The sequence below is a fragment of the Mustela putorius genome, unplaced genomic scaffold, assembly GCF_011764305.1.
Source record: "Mustela putorius furo isolate JIRA1106 unplaced genomic scaffold, ASM1176430v1.1 tig00000813_pilon_pilon_pilon, whole genome shotgun sequence".
NCBI lineage: Eukaryota > Metazoa > Chordata > Mammalia > Carnivora > Mustelidae > Mustela > Mustela putorius.
The window spans coordinates 8,793,174-8,810,206 of record NW_025421485.1 but is presented as its reverse complement, the minus strand read 5'-3'; the positions used below and the strand labels follow the sequence as shown (position 1 = coordinate 8,810,206).

The 17,033-nt window shown below is 50.5% G+C and overlaps 1 protein-coding gene across 1 annotated transcript; it reads left to right on the top strand.

Moving 5' to 3' along the window:
* The first annotated feature begins 13,207 nt into the window (after positions 1-13,207).
* Positions 13,208-16,492, top strand: SOX11 (SRY-box transcription factor 11). The gene has a single exon (XM_004745957.3). The coding sequence runs from the start codon at positions 13,386-13,388 to the stop codon at positions 14,754-14,756; it is 1,371 nt and encodes a 456-aa protein (XP_004746014.2). The 5' UTR covers positions 13,208-13,385; the 3' UTR covers positions 14,757-16,492.
* Positions 16,493-17,033: the final 541 nt, after the last annotated feature.

Genomic DNA, 17,033 nt, shown 5'->3' with positions numbered 1-17,033 from the left:
AAAAAACGTTAAAATAGGAAAGAGGAAAACTCAAAACAATAGAATAAGAAAAAAATAAAATAAAAAAAAATTAACTTTGAAAGACTAAAGAATCAGGGGGAATAGCCATGAATTCTCTGTGCTCTATTCGCCTAGCTCTGGAGTTCTGTGGTTCTCATTGTTGGTGAACTTGGTCTTGGCTGGATATTCTTGCTGATCTTCTGGGGGAGACAGATTAAACCACCCTTGCCAGGAGCTAGGCTAAGTAAGCTTCTCAGGATTGCTCTCAGGAGCTTTTATTCCTTGAAAGCTTTCCGTGCAGCTTTGGGGAACAGGATTGCAGATGGCGGCCTCCCAATCTCCAGCCTCGTAGGAACTGAGAGCTCAGGACCCCACTCCTCAGCGGCCCTCAGAGAAAAGCAGTGGATCCCTCCGGTTTCCCTGCTCTCTGGCTGTGCTCTGTGCTCACCGGGCCTATGACCGAACGTTTCTATCTCTGGGGCATGGCTCTGTTTGGAATCTCCAAACCCAGCAGATTCCTGCAGTGTGCTCCCACGCCGCCCCTCCCAGAGGAGGAATGGGGGTGGTCTCTCCAGATCTGCCACTTGTGGGGTCCCTGCGAGCTCTGCCACACTAAGACACCCCCAGTCTTTTTGTGACCCCTGCAGGTCCTGAGACCACACTGTCCCCACAAGGGCTCCGCTCTCCCCACCCTCCCCCCCACACACACCCCTGCTTAGCTTCTGGAGTGAGGTCCCTCAGTGGAGCAGACATCTGAACGTTCTGATTTTGTGTTCCACTGCTCCACTGCCCCACTGCTTGCCAGGCGCCAGCCCCTTCCCCCCGTGGTCTATCTTCCCGTTGCTTCGGATTCACGTCCCCACACGTCCCACCTTCTGGAAAGTGTTGATTTTCTGTTCCTGGAAGTGCTGCTCTTCTTCTCTTCTGTCTCCTGTTGAGTCCGTCGGTGTTCAGAAGGGTTTGTTAACTGTCCAGCCATACTCCCACGACCCGACAATATTTAGGTCTCCTAGTCCTCCGACACCTTGCTTCTCCCTCCTGGATTGCATTTTTAAGCACAATGTGTGATTCCACCCTGGCGCCACAGCCGTGAAGTCTCCGGCTCTATTCCATAGCAGCGAATCCAATACCAGACTCAGCCTCAGATCTAAAGTCAGGAGCTTCCGTGTGGTGTTGTCTTGCTCACTTTTATAGACAGAAACAAAGCATTAAATCATATATCCTGATGGAGCCCTCCCTAAATGTCACTTGTGATGAAACTCTCTCAGCTAATGTGTGGGTGAAGAAGAGGGAACCATGTTTTTCTGAGACTGAGGTGCTGGGTAGTTTGGTTTCCTACTGTTTCCTTTCAGATGCCAAGTTCATTTGAAGGTAGTAGATATCAAAGACCCTGAATAACAGAATTAACCATCAATGAGGTATTCTATAACATACTGTATTACTTACTGATGATCTCTACTCCTGATATAGCTGAAATTGCAACATTTTATAAATAGCATGAGGAATGGGAAGAGCAAAGTTGGCCCGCCTCAGTAGGGACACATTACCATGGAACTAACAGCCTCATTAGCCCTGCCAATACTGTTCCTTCCTGCTCCCCGCTTCACAAGGACCCTGCAACTTTGCAATTATTTCTACTGAATCGTGCGCTCTTGAAATTTCATGTCTAATTTCAGCTAGATCCCTAACCTATCAAGGAAACTCAAAGTAATACTAGTAAGCTGGATTTAAATTTTGCCCTCTCCCCTTTCCATGTCCAATCCAGAAAATATTCAGACAAAGACTTCCTACACTAATGGAGGACAAATAATCACATCTTTGAAAGAAATGCCTAAAACGCCTTCTTTCCTGTGTTCTACCTCAATTCCCACAGTGTCTCAGCCTATTTTTGTACAAGCACTTTACAATCATACAGGGGCCTCATAAAGTAATTCTCATGCTCCCAGTAACTTGAGGGGTGGGTAGAACAATCTGAGACATTTTCCCAAGGACAGAACTGTGCCTCATATAGGCTAAGTGTATGAGCCAGGTCTAAGTTTTTAAAATTAGTAAATGTGGACCCCAAGCCATAAAGTCAGAATTGCATGTGTAAGTAGTCTCAGCACACACACAGTAAACACCAGAGTGCAATGCGCATGAAAAAGTGCTCACAATGCTGTTTCTATCACACGCAGAAAAGCAGTGCTGATGCCCTCTAAGTACACGGCAGACTATTTAGCATTTAAAATCTTGAATCAATAGTTCTGATTAGTTACTAAAGAATATCGTTTTCTTAAAGTGGCAATCTGGATACCACACATCGTCTTTGGATTTAAGTTGGATCACTTGAGGGGAGAGGCAATTGCATGATTCTCATATTAGGCTTCTGGAAAATACGATCAAGTTTGGATGATTTATGTCAGTGGAGCGGGAGTTTTTATGTCTACCATATAGTTGAATATGTACCATAGAACAGCCAACCACTTGTTTACAGGACAGAATAGGATACTGTAGCATTGCTGTAATTAACATTAACACAACACACAAACCACAGCTGGAGTAGCAAAGCTAGTAAATGCACAGACAGAAAGTACTGTCAATGTCTTTCCTTTTATGCCTCAGATCCTATTCTTCATTGTTAGAGCCAAAAATACAATCACCAATATTTCACTCATGCTGCCATTTATTCACACAGAATACTCTTAGATCTCTCGTTGCTTTCTGCTTAGAAGAGGGTAAACAGAGGGACCCCATCTAGTAAGAGAAACGACAGAGTTAGGTCCTGGGAAACATGCTAAATATGTGTGGACAAACTTGTCATTGCTCCCAGAAAAAGAGGGAGGGAGCTGAAGGAAAAGACACATGTACTCTGCTGTAGGGGGACGAAGTGACTTTACACCTGTGGAAATGCCACTATGGCCTAAGATAAGAATTCCACCTGGAAGCAGAGCAAGCGTAGATTTGTTCCCTGGATCCTGGGAGCACACTCCAGAGAGGGTGACGGGCACCTGCACTTCCCTGTTCACCTACCGCATTGTAGACCCACCTTGGAGATGCCCACCTGCTGCGTAGGGTAGTGCATGTTTCCTTTGGAAGGTCCTCAAGTTACCCACTTTTGGGGTCTAAGAACCTCTCAAATTCTATAATGATAATGTGGCTGTAGATAAAGCCTTTACAGATTTCAAGGCTTCTGGAATCTTGTTCCACAGGAGGAGAAAAGGAAACAGAATCAATTTCTGTTGCAAGAAAACATAAGAGTGCATCTGACTACAAGATACCTGTCCTATGCTGGCCTTTCCTCTAGGACAATCCCTGTAGATTCATGCAAGAGAAAACAACCACAGCAAACCCCCCCCCCAAAATAAATAAATAAATAAAAAATAAAAAAAAATAACACACACACACCCTTATAAGAATGAAGGCACTGGGGCGGCTGAGTGGCTCAGTGGGTTAAAGCCTCTGCCTTCGGCTCAGGTCATGATCCCAGGGTCCTGGGATCGAGCCCCGCATCGGGCTCTCTGCTCAGCGGGGAGCCTGCTTCCTCCGCTCTCTCTGCCTGCATCTCTGCCTACTTGTGATCTCTGTCTGTCAAATAAATGAATAAAATCTTAAAAAAAAAAAATGAAGGCACTAAAATATTGGTAAGACATTGAAAGCATCAAATTGTGTTGCATGAGAAAGTAACAGACCAGTTTAAGATGAAGAGTACTGCTGAAATGCTACGTAGAGTGGCCTGGGCTGTGAGCAGGGTCCCCATATAAGGCAGAAAAGGAGCAATGAGCTGGCCAACGGGAAGTCTGTCCCCTTTCTTGCTCTTGAATTTTCTCTTTCTTTCTTTGGCCACTCTCTCAAAGGAACGTTGACCTCTGGGTCTTCTTCCTCGTTTCTTCCTTTGCTCATCCATCTGAATGCCAGGTGCCAGGCAGCTTGTCAGCTGGAGGGTACATGCAGTGGGAACAAACATCCTCTGCCTTTAAGAGAACGCATGGTCAAGGAGGAGACTCTTCGAGGCCTGATACAACTTTGTCATCATACCTATACCATGCGCTGCGACGGTGAAGACATTTGTAAGCAAAATTCACATGAATTTTCTTGTCCTTGTCTTTTGTTTCTGTCTCCAAAATATACCAGGGAAACTAGGTAGAGGAACTTCATTATATCAGAGAGGGTTAGCACTGAAACCAGTCTTTATAAATAACCCAGGGGAACTTCCTTTCTGATAGACTCTGTCCCCCAAGTGTCTGCTATACTGAAGCAAGCCAACTCACCCGGCTGTCACTGGGGAAGACAGGAGTGTGTAAGTCGCATGTGGTGCCCTCAAGACAACCACCAAGTGCCAGAGAGGGTGCAGTGGGGCAGGAACAGTGCTGCCGGCCAGGAACAGTGAGGTCAAGAAACACAATTAAAACCTGTTCTGTCCATGCATACCCCAAGTGCTGCCCTCCACCCACAGCCTCCCTAGAGCACCCAGGGAACAGAGTGAGAAATCATCACCTTGACAACATGGTTTATAGTTCCAAACTTACTTATGTTCGTTAATGGATGCCCTTCGGCCTGAATAAAAAGTCAAATGGTTCTTTTCCCATTCTCTTCATTTTGCTGAGACCCCCAAAGCTGAAAAGGGATAACAGGGCGGCTGTACATGGCCGAGCTGGGGGAAGCAGACAGGGCGGCGAAAGTCTGGCTATGTGGTGGGCTATTAGACCTTTCCTTATCCACTACTACTGACCAAGTGCCTGTAGAAGTCCGGAAAGCAATTGATGGGGAAATTTTTCAGAGAGGCTATGTTAGCAAAGACGTTTTGTGGTTCTTGGCTGTGTCAAAGTACCACGCAACTGGCTGGCTTAAACAGTGATTTCAGTCTGGAGGCCAGAAGCCAGAGACTAAGGTGTTGCAAGACTGGGTCCTTCTGTGGACTAGGAAGGACAGTCCATTCCAAGCCTCTCTATCTGGCTTGACCATTTTCATCTGCAGCCTGTGTCCTCATGCTGTCTTTTCTCTGTGTCTGTCTCTGTTCCAAATTTCTCTTTCTTATAAGAGCATAACATCAGTCATCTTGGATTAGAGCTCACCCAAATGATGAGCCTTAGAGAAGAAGCCATCTTCTCAAAGGCCCCATCTTCCCCATCTGGAAGTACTAGCAGTTAGGACTCTGTTGTGTGACTCTTGGGCAAACACAATTCAACCCTCAACACTCCAATCTCTGGCTCCTAAAAATTAATGTCCTTTCATATGCAAAACACATGCATCCTGTCCCAACATCCCCAAAGACTTAGCCTGCCCCAGCATCACCAGTCAATCCCAAATCATATCTAAATATCATCTAGATCAGGTATGGGGGACATCTGAGGCCAATTCCTGTCCAGTTGCAAACCTCTGAAACTAGACAAGTTGTCTGCTTCCAAAGTACAATGGTGGGACAGACAAAGACAGACCTTCTCCATCTCCAAAGGGGAAAGGGGATCATGGTTGGAAACCTAGCAGGGACAGTTCCACTCAACTTTAAGGCTGGACAACAATCCTCTGCAGCTTGAGGTTCTGCCCTTGGGTCCTGTAGGCAGCAGCTTCATCTTCCCTTCAACAGACTTCACCTTGTCTCTGAGCAAAGGGTTCCAGCCCTGAGCTGTGGGGTCCCAGCCTGTGTGGGAGCTCAACAGAGGCTGAGGCACCTGGAAACAGGTGCACGACTCCCACCTGGAGAAGCGAGGGCCCAGCCTGTCTGGGGCTGCCCAGCAGAATGAGCAGAGCACGCTCTCCCAGAATCTCCCCTCCACAAAAAAGAGGCAATCCCCTTACCTCTCTACAGGTTTGCTTTAGCTCACTCTGATTCTTATCCCTGCCTGATTATGTAGAATTTAGTAACCATGTGTGCTGTACACAGCATTATGTATGCTATAGGGATGACACAGCTAATAAAATTGTTTCAAGGCAAAAAAAAAAAAAATTGAAAGAGGGAGAAAAGTCTTAACTACTTTCAACATTAAAAAAATGCAGCAGAGACAGGCAGAGAGAGGAAGAGTGGGACTGGAGGAGAGAGAGAGAGAAGAAGGGAGAGAGAGGGAGGGGCGAAGGGTAGTGGGGAGGGGGGAGGGGGGAGGGGAGGAGAGAGGGAGGGCACGGGAGAGAAAAAGGAAGGGGGAGAGAGAGGGAGAGGCAGAATGCAGGGGAAGGAGCTTCAGCGCGGGCTAGAGAAGAAAGGCGCAGCAGCCCCCCATGTTCAGGAGTCTGTGCAAGGATCTGGCTGAGCGCAGGCTCACCCCGGGAAGGGAAAGATGGAGCAGCGGCCACAACTCCTTGCGGAGTCAGAAGGAGTCACTGATCAGACTTTGCCTCATCCTACCCGAGGGGAAAGGGTGCGGCCTCTGGCATCACTGGGGGTCACCTGCTGGGTCAGGCCCATCTGTAGGCACCTTCCTCCTGTGGTTCCAACAACCATATCCTGGAAATCTATAGGACATTCACCGGCAAGGCAGTTAGTATCTCCTGGGTGCCTGGCCTTGGGGGACATCACCAAGACTGAGGAAGCCATCGTAGCTCTGCATAAGCATGTTTTCTCTACGAAGAGATTTAGATAGGGGCGCCGGAGTGCCCATTAAGTGACCTACACAGTTTCAGCCCAGCGTCCTAGAACCGAGCCCTGCATCAGGCTCCGCGCTCAGGGGGCGTCCCGCTAACCCTCGGCTCCTCGCTGCACCCCTCCCCCTACTCACGTTCTCTCTGTCCTCTCGCTCTCTCAAACAAATAAATAAAAATCTTCTTTAAAAATAGAAGAGATTAAGATACCGCAATCAGGACAGTGCCCATGTGTAAAGGTACCAGAGTTGGTGAGTTTTACATTGTACTTCCCAAACTGGCTAGCTCTCCCTTTTCACTCTGCCCTCTAATAAACGTGCAGACACACGTGCTCACCATCACACGTCCTCTTCTTGAGTGTGTGAGACTAAGGCGCTAGTTGGAAAAGGAACAGAGCCTCCAGGGAAGCGGCCTCCCCAGTGCTGCGGAGAGAGGACAGGCGTGATCTCTCTCCCTCCCTAGGCACTGCCCCTGAGGACGTGCACACAACACTTTTGGGGTGTGCATGTCTCTCATTTGTTCAGATGGCAGAGAGTTTCAGCATAACACGCAGGAGCCGTCTTACCAGCCCACCCCGCTGGGGCACAGACATGTGGCTGCAGGACTGCAGAGCAAGTGGCTCTGTGCTTCGACTCCAAGGGCAGCTTAGAAGGATGGCAAACCTGGGCTTTAGGAAATAGTTATTTACGTTTTAGTAATTATAACAATTAATAGTAATAATAAATTCCTAGGTGTCCAGTCAACAAACAAATGCTTTTTTTAGAACAGCTTCTCACAAAAAAAAAAAAAAAAAAGTTGAAGTTGATTAACGCAAGTTTAATGAAAATAAGTTTAAATTGCAGAAACAATCAAGTTCTAACAAATGCCTAACTAACAGTACCAGCGTGAACATGTGAAACAGCTTTATCTGGAGCCACAAATAGCCCTCCTGTAACTAGCTTGGTTTCATTTGTGCGTAGTGTGTGTGCCCAGGGTCATGATGTAAAAATGTATTGCAGATGGCAGGTCACGGTCAAAATAAGTTTGAAAGCCACTGCTCTATGCTGCGCTGCCCTGTTGCTCCTTTGTGGTTTTGTTAATTGTGAAAGAGATAAAGCTAGAGAGGCAGAAAGAAAAGAAGCTTGCTTTGCCTTCGTTGCAAAGGGGAGTGGATTGTGTTGAAGAGTGAAGGGCTCCATTGAACATGAACTTGGGGAGTCCTAAGGGCTGGGCTGTTTGTTGCAGTGAAGAGTCTGCTTGTGGTGTGGGAACTGGGAGACCAGCTCAGTGGCTGTGGCTAAAATTCCGAGAGAGTCTTGAGAAGAGCCTCATTGCCTGCAGAGACGGTAGAAACCAGCAGAAGTGATGAATTCTGGGGTGTGTGAGCCAACAGGGAAATTCACTCACGGGACATTTACAGAACAGCTACTGCGTGCCAGGAACTGCTACAGACATGGGGCAAAGAAAGGCTAAGATGACAACGGTAATCACATTCTTGGGCATCTTGCAATGCGCAGGTGCGCTCTGAGCACTTGAGGATGGAGGCACAGGTGCCGGCAAGGGTGTGGAGCTGAGGGGGGTGTTGCTGCTGGAGCGGAGGGGGTGCTGCCACTGCGGAAGAGAGTGTGTGGTTGCTTACAAAATTAAATATACCCTTACTGTAGGATCTTGCAATTGTGTTCCTCAGTATTTACCCTGGAACTGAAAACTGAGGACCACACGAAAACTTCATGTGGATATTTATGGCAGCTTTACTCATAACTGCCAAAACTTGGAAGTGACCAAGATGCCCTTTAGTAGTTGAGTGGATAAGTGCACTATGGTCCATCCGGACCACGGAATATTACTGAGCACAGACACACACGGATGAGCTGTCAAGTCGTGAAAAGACCTGGAAGAACCTTAAATACATATTGCTAAGTGAAAGAAGCCAGTCTGTAAAAGCTACACACTCATCACTGGAACTAGTAGACCTTCTGGAAAAGAAAAAAAAAAAAAAAAGCATCTATGGAAACAGTAAAAAGATCGGTGGTTGCCAGAGGCTGGAGGGAGGAATAGGGAATGATTTTTAGGCACAAATGCTATTCGGAGCAGTTCAACTAATCTGTATGATATGATAATGGTAGATATGTATCATTATCTATTGGTCAGAACCTACAGAGTACACAACACCACGAGCGAGTCTGATATAAACTACAGGCTGTGGTGGTTATGAAGTGTCAGTGCAGGTTCAGAGATTTTAGCTAATTTACCCCTCTGGCAGGGTGTGTCCACGGTGGGACAGGCTGTGAATATGTGGGGACAGGCAATAGAGTGGAGTTTTCTGCACACTTCACTCAGATTTGCAGTGGACCTAAAACTACTCTAAAAAATAATTCTCTTTAAAAAAATACATAGCTCATATGAATAATAAAAAAGATATAACATACATTTTGGAGACAGTAGGTTTGTGCAATTCTTTTGTTATTATTTAAAATCAAGGGCTCTATGATGACATCCACTAAAGATAAAGGAGGGAGGGAAAATTGGTCTTCAGCCAATTTGAAATGTGTCCTGATGCACCAAACAGGAAGCCACGGTCACTGGTAGCCTATGTATGGAGGGGAGGGGCAGCAGATGCTTAGAAGCCCTCCCAGCATTTTACCTGGATCTAAATGCAATGCAGGAGATCACCATGCAAAGACCAAGTGAAAAGAAAGTCCTAGGTAGATAGAATAAAATGTCAAGCCCTTAAAGCCCTGTGGGAACAATAGGGCAAAAGGAGGTCCAGAGAGTCAGGTGAGTTCAGTTTACATGCGTTACCACGTGTGAGGACACCTACAGGGGGGACCCCAGGTGGACAGAACATCTACAGATCAAGCTCGGGATCCAGGTCTGAGGCGGAGATACAGACAGTGGACTGCACTGGGAGGGACAGGGCTCATTTCAGGAGAGCAGACCAAGGGAGGAGACGTGAAGAACGGTCCTGCGCAGTATCATTTCAGGGAGGGAGCAACGCGGATAGTCCGAGCACTTCGGAAACTGATATGTTCAACTTAATGATCAAATATATATATATTTTTAAAATATTTTATTTATTTACTTGAGAGAGAGAAAGTGAGAGAGAGCATGAGTGAGGAGAAGGTCAGAGAGAGAAGCAGACTCCCCATGGAGCTGGGAGCCCGATGCGGGACTCGATCCCGGGACTCCAGGATCATGACCTGAGCCGAAGGCAGTCGTCCAACCAACTGAGCCACCCAGGCGTCCCTTAATGATCAAATATTTACCCGGTGATCTTTTCAGTGTATTATTTGCCTAGAGAATCGTGTCTTGTTCAGAGGAGAAAAGAACATTCCGTATGTATTCTGATGGTGTTCTCACAATTTTGAGAAATTTTGTAGAATAGCCTATCCCCTTACATAATAGGTCTTATAAATGAAGGGTCTTCTTTGCAAAGATGCATTTGTAAAAGACAATAATAACCAAAAAATTAGTCATGTGTAGCTCTAATGAAATCTAAATCTTAAGCCTCTGAGCATGAATTATATCTCCAACAATCTTTACAGTTAGCAGGAAAATTGCATATCTTGCTTATAAATATATAAATATTCACACATAAATGAAATATGTATTGGCTATAAAAAAGATGACCCCTTAACCCAATCCTGATATACATTCAGTTGTTTTAAAAATAGCTGCTAAGTTTCCATTTTACTAAATTAGACTTTCAGGAGATGTATGGATCTTTACAGAGGGCCACATTTTCCATTTGCTAGCTTAAAATTCCTTTAGATAGTTGGTTACTGCTGATGTTGCAAACATCTAATTTTTATACTGCTCCTGTAAGAAGCATGAAGGTCTCAAACACATTCCTATGTCTTTCTTTTAAAACTTTTCCTTAGAACTCGGAGAAAGAAGGAAGGAAGGAAGGAAGGAGGCAGAGAAGAAAGAAAGAAAATACAGATGAGTTCTTCAGCTGTCTCTTCCTTTCCCGTCTCCAAATCCTCACTAAATTCAGGGACATTGAATCTTGGGGTAGATCATGTTACAAAATAGCAATCTAGGCAATCCTTTCTGAAAATTCTGACCTTGTCTATGCAGTAGAGAGGGAGGAATCCTCTCCAGGACCTTCTTGCTGTGCAAGTCCCCAGGCCTGCTTTACCCGTTCCAACCTCTGCACCGTGTTGATGGAAAGACCCCCGAGTCACAGCACTGACCTCTCCTCATCCGGCACGCCCTCTCACACTAATAAACAACCCCGTTACTCTGGCTTTCTTTCTCTTCTCCAAAGATGACCCATCTTTCTCAGAACAGAAATTGTGTTTCTTATCTGAAAGGGTAAATATTAGCTTCCATTTCCTTTCAGATGATCATGGCACTCCGAGAATAAACCCATTATTTTCCAGCTTGATTATACCCTCCCTGATTCTCATGCTAAAGTTAAACATGATTTTTGCTATGGAGTGAAAAGGGCAAATAAATGTTGAATGGGCTGAAGATTTTCAAAGACATTCTGTAGTCCAAATACTAGATGCAGGAAAATAATAGTTTGCATGAAAATAATGCAACTGAGCTCAATTATCTCAAGCCTTCTGGCTAGAGTATGGGTTTGTCCTGTGTTGGGGAAGAGTGTAGATCCACCATTCCACCCACCCACCCTCCTGTGGTGTGCCCAGTAGCTGGAAAGGCTGGGGAATGTGTGACATGAACCAGGAAGGCAGAGCAGAGCTTGCCTTGTGGGAGTGAATATGAATTTTCACACACTGCCTTGGGTTTTATGCCTCTCCAGACTTCAGGTCACCCGGTATGCGTGGCTATAAATTCCTCTGGTTCCGATGGCTCTAACAAATAAATCGCCGGCACGACCGGCCTTTCTGTCACAAGGACTGAATGCAGCATTTTTCTTCAGGCTGCAAAAGGTGGGGGAGGGAGCGGCGGCGGCGGTGTGTGTATCACCCGTCCGGGGGTCCGGGGAAACAGGGAAACGCGGTACCATGTTATGTGTTGAAGACATCAGGAAGCTGAAACGCTTCGATAAGGCGGCATTACCTGCAGGAGGGGAACCTAAAAGGAAGCGGGTCTGGGTAATCTGGCTCGTCCGCAGCGGCTGACTTCTCTCGTGAAACACTCTGGGCAGTATCTCGGGAATTCCTCAAACTTGCCAGCTCCCCAGCGCTGGCGGCTGTGAAGCCAGTGATGACGACAGACAATGAATAGGAAGCGGCGGTTTTCTTTTCCTTTTCCCCCCATAATATCCACAGATGGGTAACAGCGACTAAAGAAAGAAACACAAAGAAAGCGCGTTTCCAAGTAGCACAGCAGGCTGGCCGGGCGTGGGGCTGCTTGAGTAAGGCCGCCCGACCTCTGCGCGGCGGTTCCAGGAGCGGCCCGTCCCTCCTTTGCACAGACACGGGCCGTCCCCCGACTGCAAAGCTGGGGTGCACCTTGTTTCCTCCCCGGCCCAGGTCGCTAACCGAAGGAGCGAGCGCCTCGGAAGGCGCGCCTGCTCCTCGCTAGATCTGCAGGATGACGCCGCTCCGGAGGGCGCCGGTGACCGGGAGGGGGAGGGGACAAAGAGGAAAAGGGGGAATGGGGGGGAATGGGGAGGGGGGAGGGGGCGGGCGGAGGGGTCGCGGGAGGGGGCGGGGGAGGCGGGCCGGAGACGCAGGGGCGGGGCTGTGGGGCAGCTCGCGGGCCCGGGGCCGGGTTTAGAACCGGGCTCCGGAGTGGCCGGACTGGACGCGAGGACCCGGCCCCAGCCGAACCCCACAGACCGTTACTCCGGCCCCGGCCTGGGGCGGGACGCACGCGGCCAAGCGCGGCCCCACCGGCCCGCGGCGTCTCCGCTCGCCACGGAAGAGGGAAAACAGACGGAGGAAAGGGACAAAACAGAAAATGCAGGCAGGGGAGGGAGAACGAAGCCCCTCTCCGCCGGGGAGGAAGGGAGAAAGGCAAGGCGCGGCGGGAGCCCACGTGCCCCGAGGAGCTGTGTTAAAGCGCCACCTTCCGTCGGCCGGGGCGCGCGGGGCTCCCCGGCGGGCTCGGGCGCGCGCGGCCCCGGGCAGCAGCTGCACCCCCGGGGCCGCGCCGGGCGGCACCTCCGGCTCCCCGCTCCGGCGGCGCGCGCGCCCGAGTGTGTGCTCCGCGAGGGCGGGCGCGCCGGCTCGGCTGCCTCGGACCGGCCTCCAGGGGACCCGGCACAAAGGGGCGCCGGACCCGGCCCGGACTCGCCCGGTCCGCCGCGGTGCAGGGCTCGGCTCCGGAGCCTCCCGGGGAGCGGCGCATCTGTGCACACATGCGGATTTTTAAAAAATAACATATTTTCAAGACGTGCCTCCCCCTCTCCCCCACCCCCCATCTTTGCAAAGCAGCCCCGAGGGCGGGGGAGGGGGCGTGGCCGAGGAGTTAATAAAGGGAGCTGGGCGGAGCCGGCCGCCAGCCATTGGCCGGCCCGGGGAGTGATGTCACCCATATGACACCCTGATAACTAGTTGGGAGAGAGCCCTCAACTTTTTGCAGAAGGAGCGCGCGCGCCTGGGAGTGCTCGGGGTTCGGCGCTTGCGGCGGGAGCCACGAGCCCGAGAGAGAGAGAGAGAGCGAGCGAGAGAGAGCGAGGGGTCCCGGGCTGCCTCGGCCGCCGCCGCCTCTCCCGTCGCAGCCGCCGCTTCCCGCGCGCGGGCGGCCGCCGCAGCCGCCACCGCCGCAGCCGCTGTGTGCAGCCTGGAAGGGGGGGCGGGGGGGAGGGGGGGCGCCGCGGACGCGGGGTACCGAGGACTTTGCAACTTGCCCGGGAAGGTGGAGGGGCGAGAGGGGGAGGGGGACCTCCGCACGAGACCGAGCGGCCCGGGTTGGAGCGCCCAGCCCCGCGGCGGATCATGGTGCAGCAGGCGGAGAGCTTGGAAGCGGAGAGCAACCTGCCCCGGGAGGCGCTGGACACGGAGGAGGGCGAATTCATGGCTTGCAGCCCGGTGGCCCTGGACGAGAGCGACCCGGACTGGTGCAAGACGGCGTCGGGCCACATCAAGCGGCCGATGAACGCCTTCATGGTGTGGTCCAAGATCGAGCGCAGGAAGATCATGGAGCAGTCTCCGGACATGCACAACGCCGAGATCTCCAAGCGGCTGGGCAAGCGGTGGAAAATGCTCAAAGACAGCGAGAAGATCCCGTTCATCCGGGAGGCGGAGCGGCTGCGGCTCAAGCACATGGCCGACTACCCCGACTACAAGTACCGGCCCCGGAAAAAGCCCAAAATGGACCCCTCGGCCAAGCCCAGCGCCAGCCAGAGCCCCGAGAAGAGCGCGGCGGGCGGCGGCGGCGGCGGCGGCGGCGGGGGCGCGGGCGCGGGCGGCGGCGCGGGCGGCGCCAAGACCTCCAAGGGCTCCGGCAAGAAATGCGGCAAGCTCAAGGCCCCCGCGGCCCCCGCGGCCGGCGGCGCCAAGGCCGGCGCGGGCAAGGCGGCCCAGCCCGGGGACCTGGGCGGCGCGGGCGACGACTACGTGCTCGGCAGCCTGCGCGTGAGCGGCGCGGGCGGCGGCGGCGGCGGCGGCGCGGGCAAGACGGTCAAGTGCGTGTTCCTGGACGAGGACGACGAGGACGACGAGGACGACGACGAGCTGCAGCTGCGGATCAAGCAGGAGGCGGACGACGACGACGACGAGCCGCCGCACCAGCAGCTCCTGCAGCCCCCGGGCCAGCAGCCGCCGCAGCTGCTGAGACGCTACAACGTCGCCAAAGTGCCCGCCAGCCCCACGCTGAGCAGCTCGGCCGAGTCCCCCGAGGGCGCGAGCCTGTACGACGAGGTGCGGGCCGGCGCGACCTCGGGCGCCGGGGGCGGCAGCCGCCTCTACTACAGCTTCAAGAACATCACCAAGCAGCACCCGCCGCCGCTCGCGCAGCCCGCGCTGTCGCCCGCGTCCTCGCGCTCCGTCTCCACCTCGTCGTCGTCCTCGTCCAGCAGCAGCGGCGGCGGCGGCGGCGGCGGCGGCGAGGACGCCGACGACCTGATGTTCGACCTGAGCTTGAATTTCTCCCAGAGCGCGCACAGCGCCGGCGAGCAGCAGCTGGGGGGCGGCGCGGCGGCCGGGAACCTGTCCCTGTCTCTGGTGGATAAGGATTTGGATTCGTTCAGCGAGGGCAGCCTGGGCTCCCACTTCGAGTTCCCCGACTACTGCACGCCCGAGCTGAGCGAGATGATCGCGGGGGACTGGCTGGAGGCGAACTTCTCCGACCTGGTGTTCACGTATTGAGAGGCGCGCCCCGCTTCTCGCTCTTTCTCTCCGCGGGGTGCAGAGCAGGGTTCCTCGGGAGGAAGTCGTGGTGGTCATGATGATGATGATGGTGGTGTCGATGGTGTCGATGGTGGTGGTGGGGTGGAGGGAGAAGACGACGCTGGGCTTGATATGATGTCGTGACACAAAGAAATTGGAAAAGATGATGAAAATTTTGGTGGAGTTAAAGTGAAATGAGTAGTTTTAACACATTTTTTCCTGTCCTTTTTTTGCTCCCCTCCCTTCCTTTATCGTGTCTCAAGGTAGTTGCATACCTAGTCTGGAGTTGTGATTTTTCCCCCCAAATGTGTTTTTGTAATTACTACTTCTTTTTCCTGAAATTCGTGATTGCAACAAAGGCGGAGGGGACAGGGCGGGGGAGGGGAGGGAGGACCCGCTCCGGAAGGCGCTGTTTGAAGCTTGTCGGTCTTTGAAGTCTGGAAGACGTCTGCAGAGGACCTTTTGGCAGCACAACCGTTACGCTAGGGAGTTGGTTGGAGATTTCTTTCTTTTCTTTTTTTTTTTTTTTTTCTTAAGAGATCTTAAAGAACTGGTGATTTTTTAAAAAAAACAAACACAAAAACAAAAAAGGGACCATTGCAACTTTTTTATTTTATTTTATTTTTTTGGAGGGAGAAAACTGATGTCTTCTATGCATCCGATACTTAACAAAACTGCAGGGAGCTTGAAAAAATGCAGACTGTACAAACGCTCACAAAAAAAACAAAAAAAAAAAAACAAAAAAAAAAACAAAAAAAAACTGTGAACTGACTTAAGATCAGAGTTTACTTTTCAGATCAAATTGTTTATGGTTTTACAAATGTGATTTCTACTTGCCAACTTTTTTTTTGTAACTTGTTCCCTTATACCTCCTTGATTGAATACCAGACAGCCTAGACCTCAGTACAAAAGGTATTGAAACATTTTTGATACATAACAGACCTCAGTCTTTTTTAAAAATTAATATATTTTCAGGCGTATTTTTGTACAGTGAAAAGGGAACATTCTTGCTGTGTTTTTTCAGTAAGACTTTCAGGCACTTCTTCCCTTTTGATTTCTTTTTTTTTTCCTCTGTTTTTTTTTTTAGCATGCAAGTATGTTGGTACGTGATGTCCTGGTTTAAAAGGATTAAAATTTTTAAATAATCCTTGCATCTAAAGGCCTTGTGGTTAAAAAAAAAACAAACAAACTTTTTTTTGTACAGCTATAGTAGAGATTTGTTCAATATTTGTAGGTAAAGATTTATTGAAAATGGTGATATAGACCTCAGAGCTGTTATCTTAGTTTAAAGATTGTATATGTACTGTACTATACTAGGACTTTATGTATCTCATACGCTGTGATATGTGGATGGGGCCCCAGATGGAAGGTTTGAAACTGGATTCTCGATTTTTAGCAAAAAAGAAAAAAAGAAAAAAAAGGCACATAGTTTAAAAAGTTTCTCATTTTGTGCAATATAATCTAAATAAAGTACAGACCATCTGCATATTTTGTAGCAAATGGTGGCAAAGCAGACTCAATGCACTGTCGACATCATCGCGGTTTTTTTTTTTTATTTTTGGTTTTTGTTTGTTTTTGTTCTTTTTGTTTTGTTTTCTTGGGTTGTTTTTGTTTTTGTTTTGTCTTTTTTTGGTGCTGGAAGTCTGTATCTTGACAATTTTAATAAATCAGCTGGCACTGATAGAAACTCGCATCGCCACTAGTCTCTATGGCAGTCAAACTGGAGGTCCGGTTGTCGGAGCGCAGGGACGAGCCCGTTGTGTGCGCGGGTGGGAGGTGGGGGTCAGGCGGAAGGTGTTCAGGGCCAGGCCGACTTCTTCCTCGGCCTTCCGCGGCTAGTTTCTGAGAACCAGGAGGAGGATTCTCTCTCTGCCTTCCCTTTCCGTCACCCCCCCCACCTCCAGTTCCTTTCTCACCTCCTCCTCCACTCCCACTGTCCCCACCCATCCTGGCGGGCGGGCTGCGCCGAGAGCCTCGGGGACCGGCCGGGGCGGAGGGCGCGGCGAGGACCCGGTGCCGGCGCGCGGTCCGTGCCCCGCGCTCGCCGGGGGTGTGCGTTCTCCGCTCCGGGCTGCGTCCCGGCGGCGCGTCGCCGTGTCCGCCGCCCTCGGGCAGCCGGCGCTCCAGGCGCTCGGATCATCCCCGCCGCTCGCCCTGAGAGGGTGGGGACAGCCGTTCCCAGCTCGGATTTGTTTCTTTTTTTTCCTTCCCCTCGAACGCTGCATCTCCGCGTGGGCGCAGAGCTAGATGCTGTGG

Coding starts and splice junctions, on each gene's coding strand:
- SOX11 (XM_004745957.3), top strand. CDS start 13,386: ATGGTGCAGCAGGCGGAGAGCTTGGAAGCGGAGAGCAACCTGCCCCGG.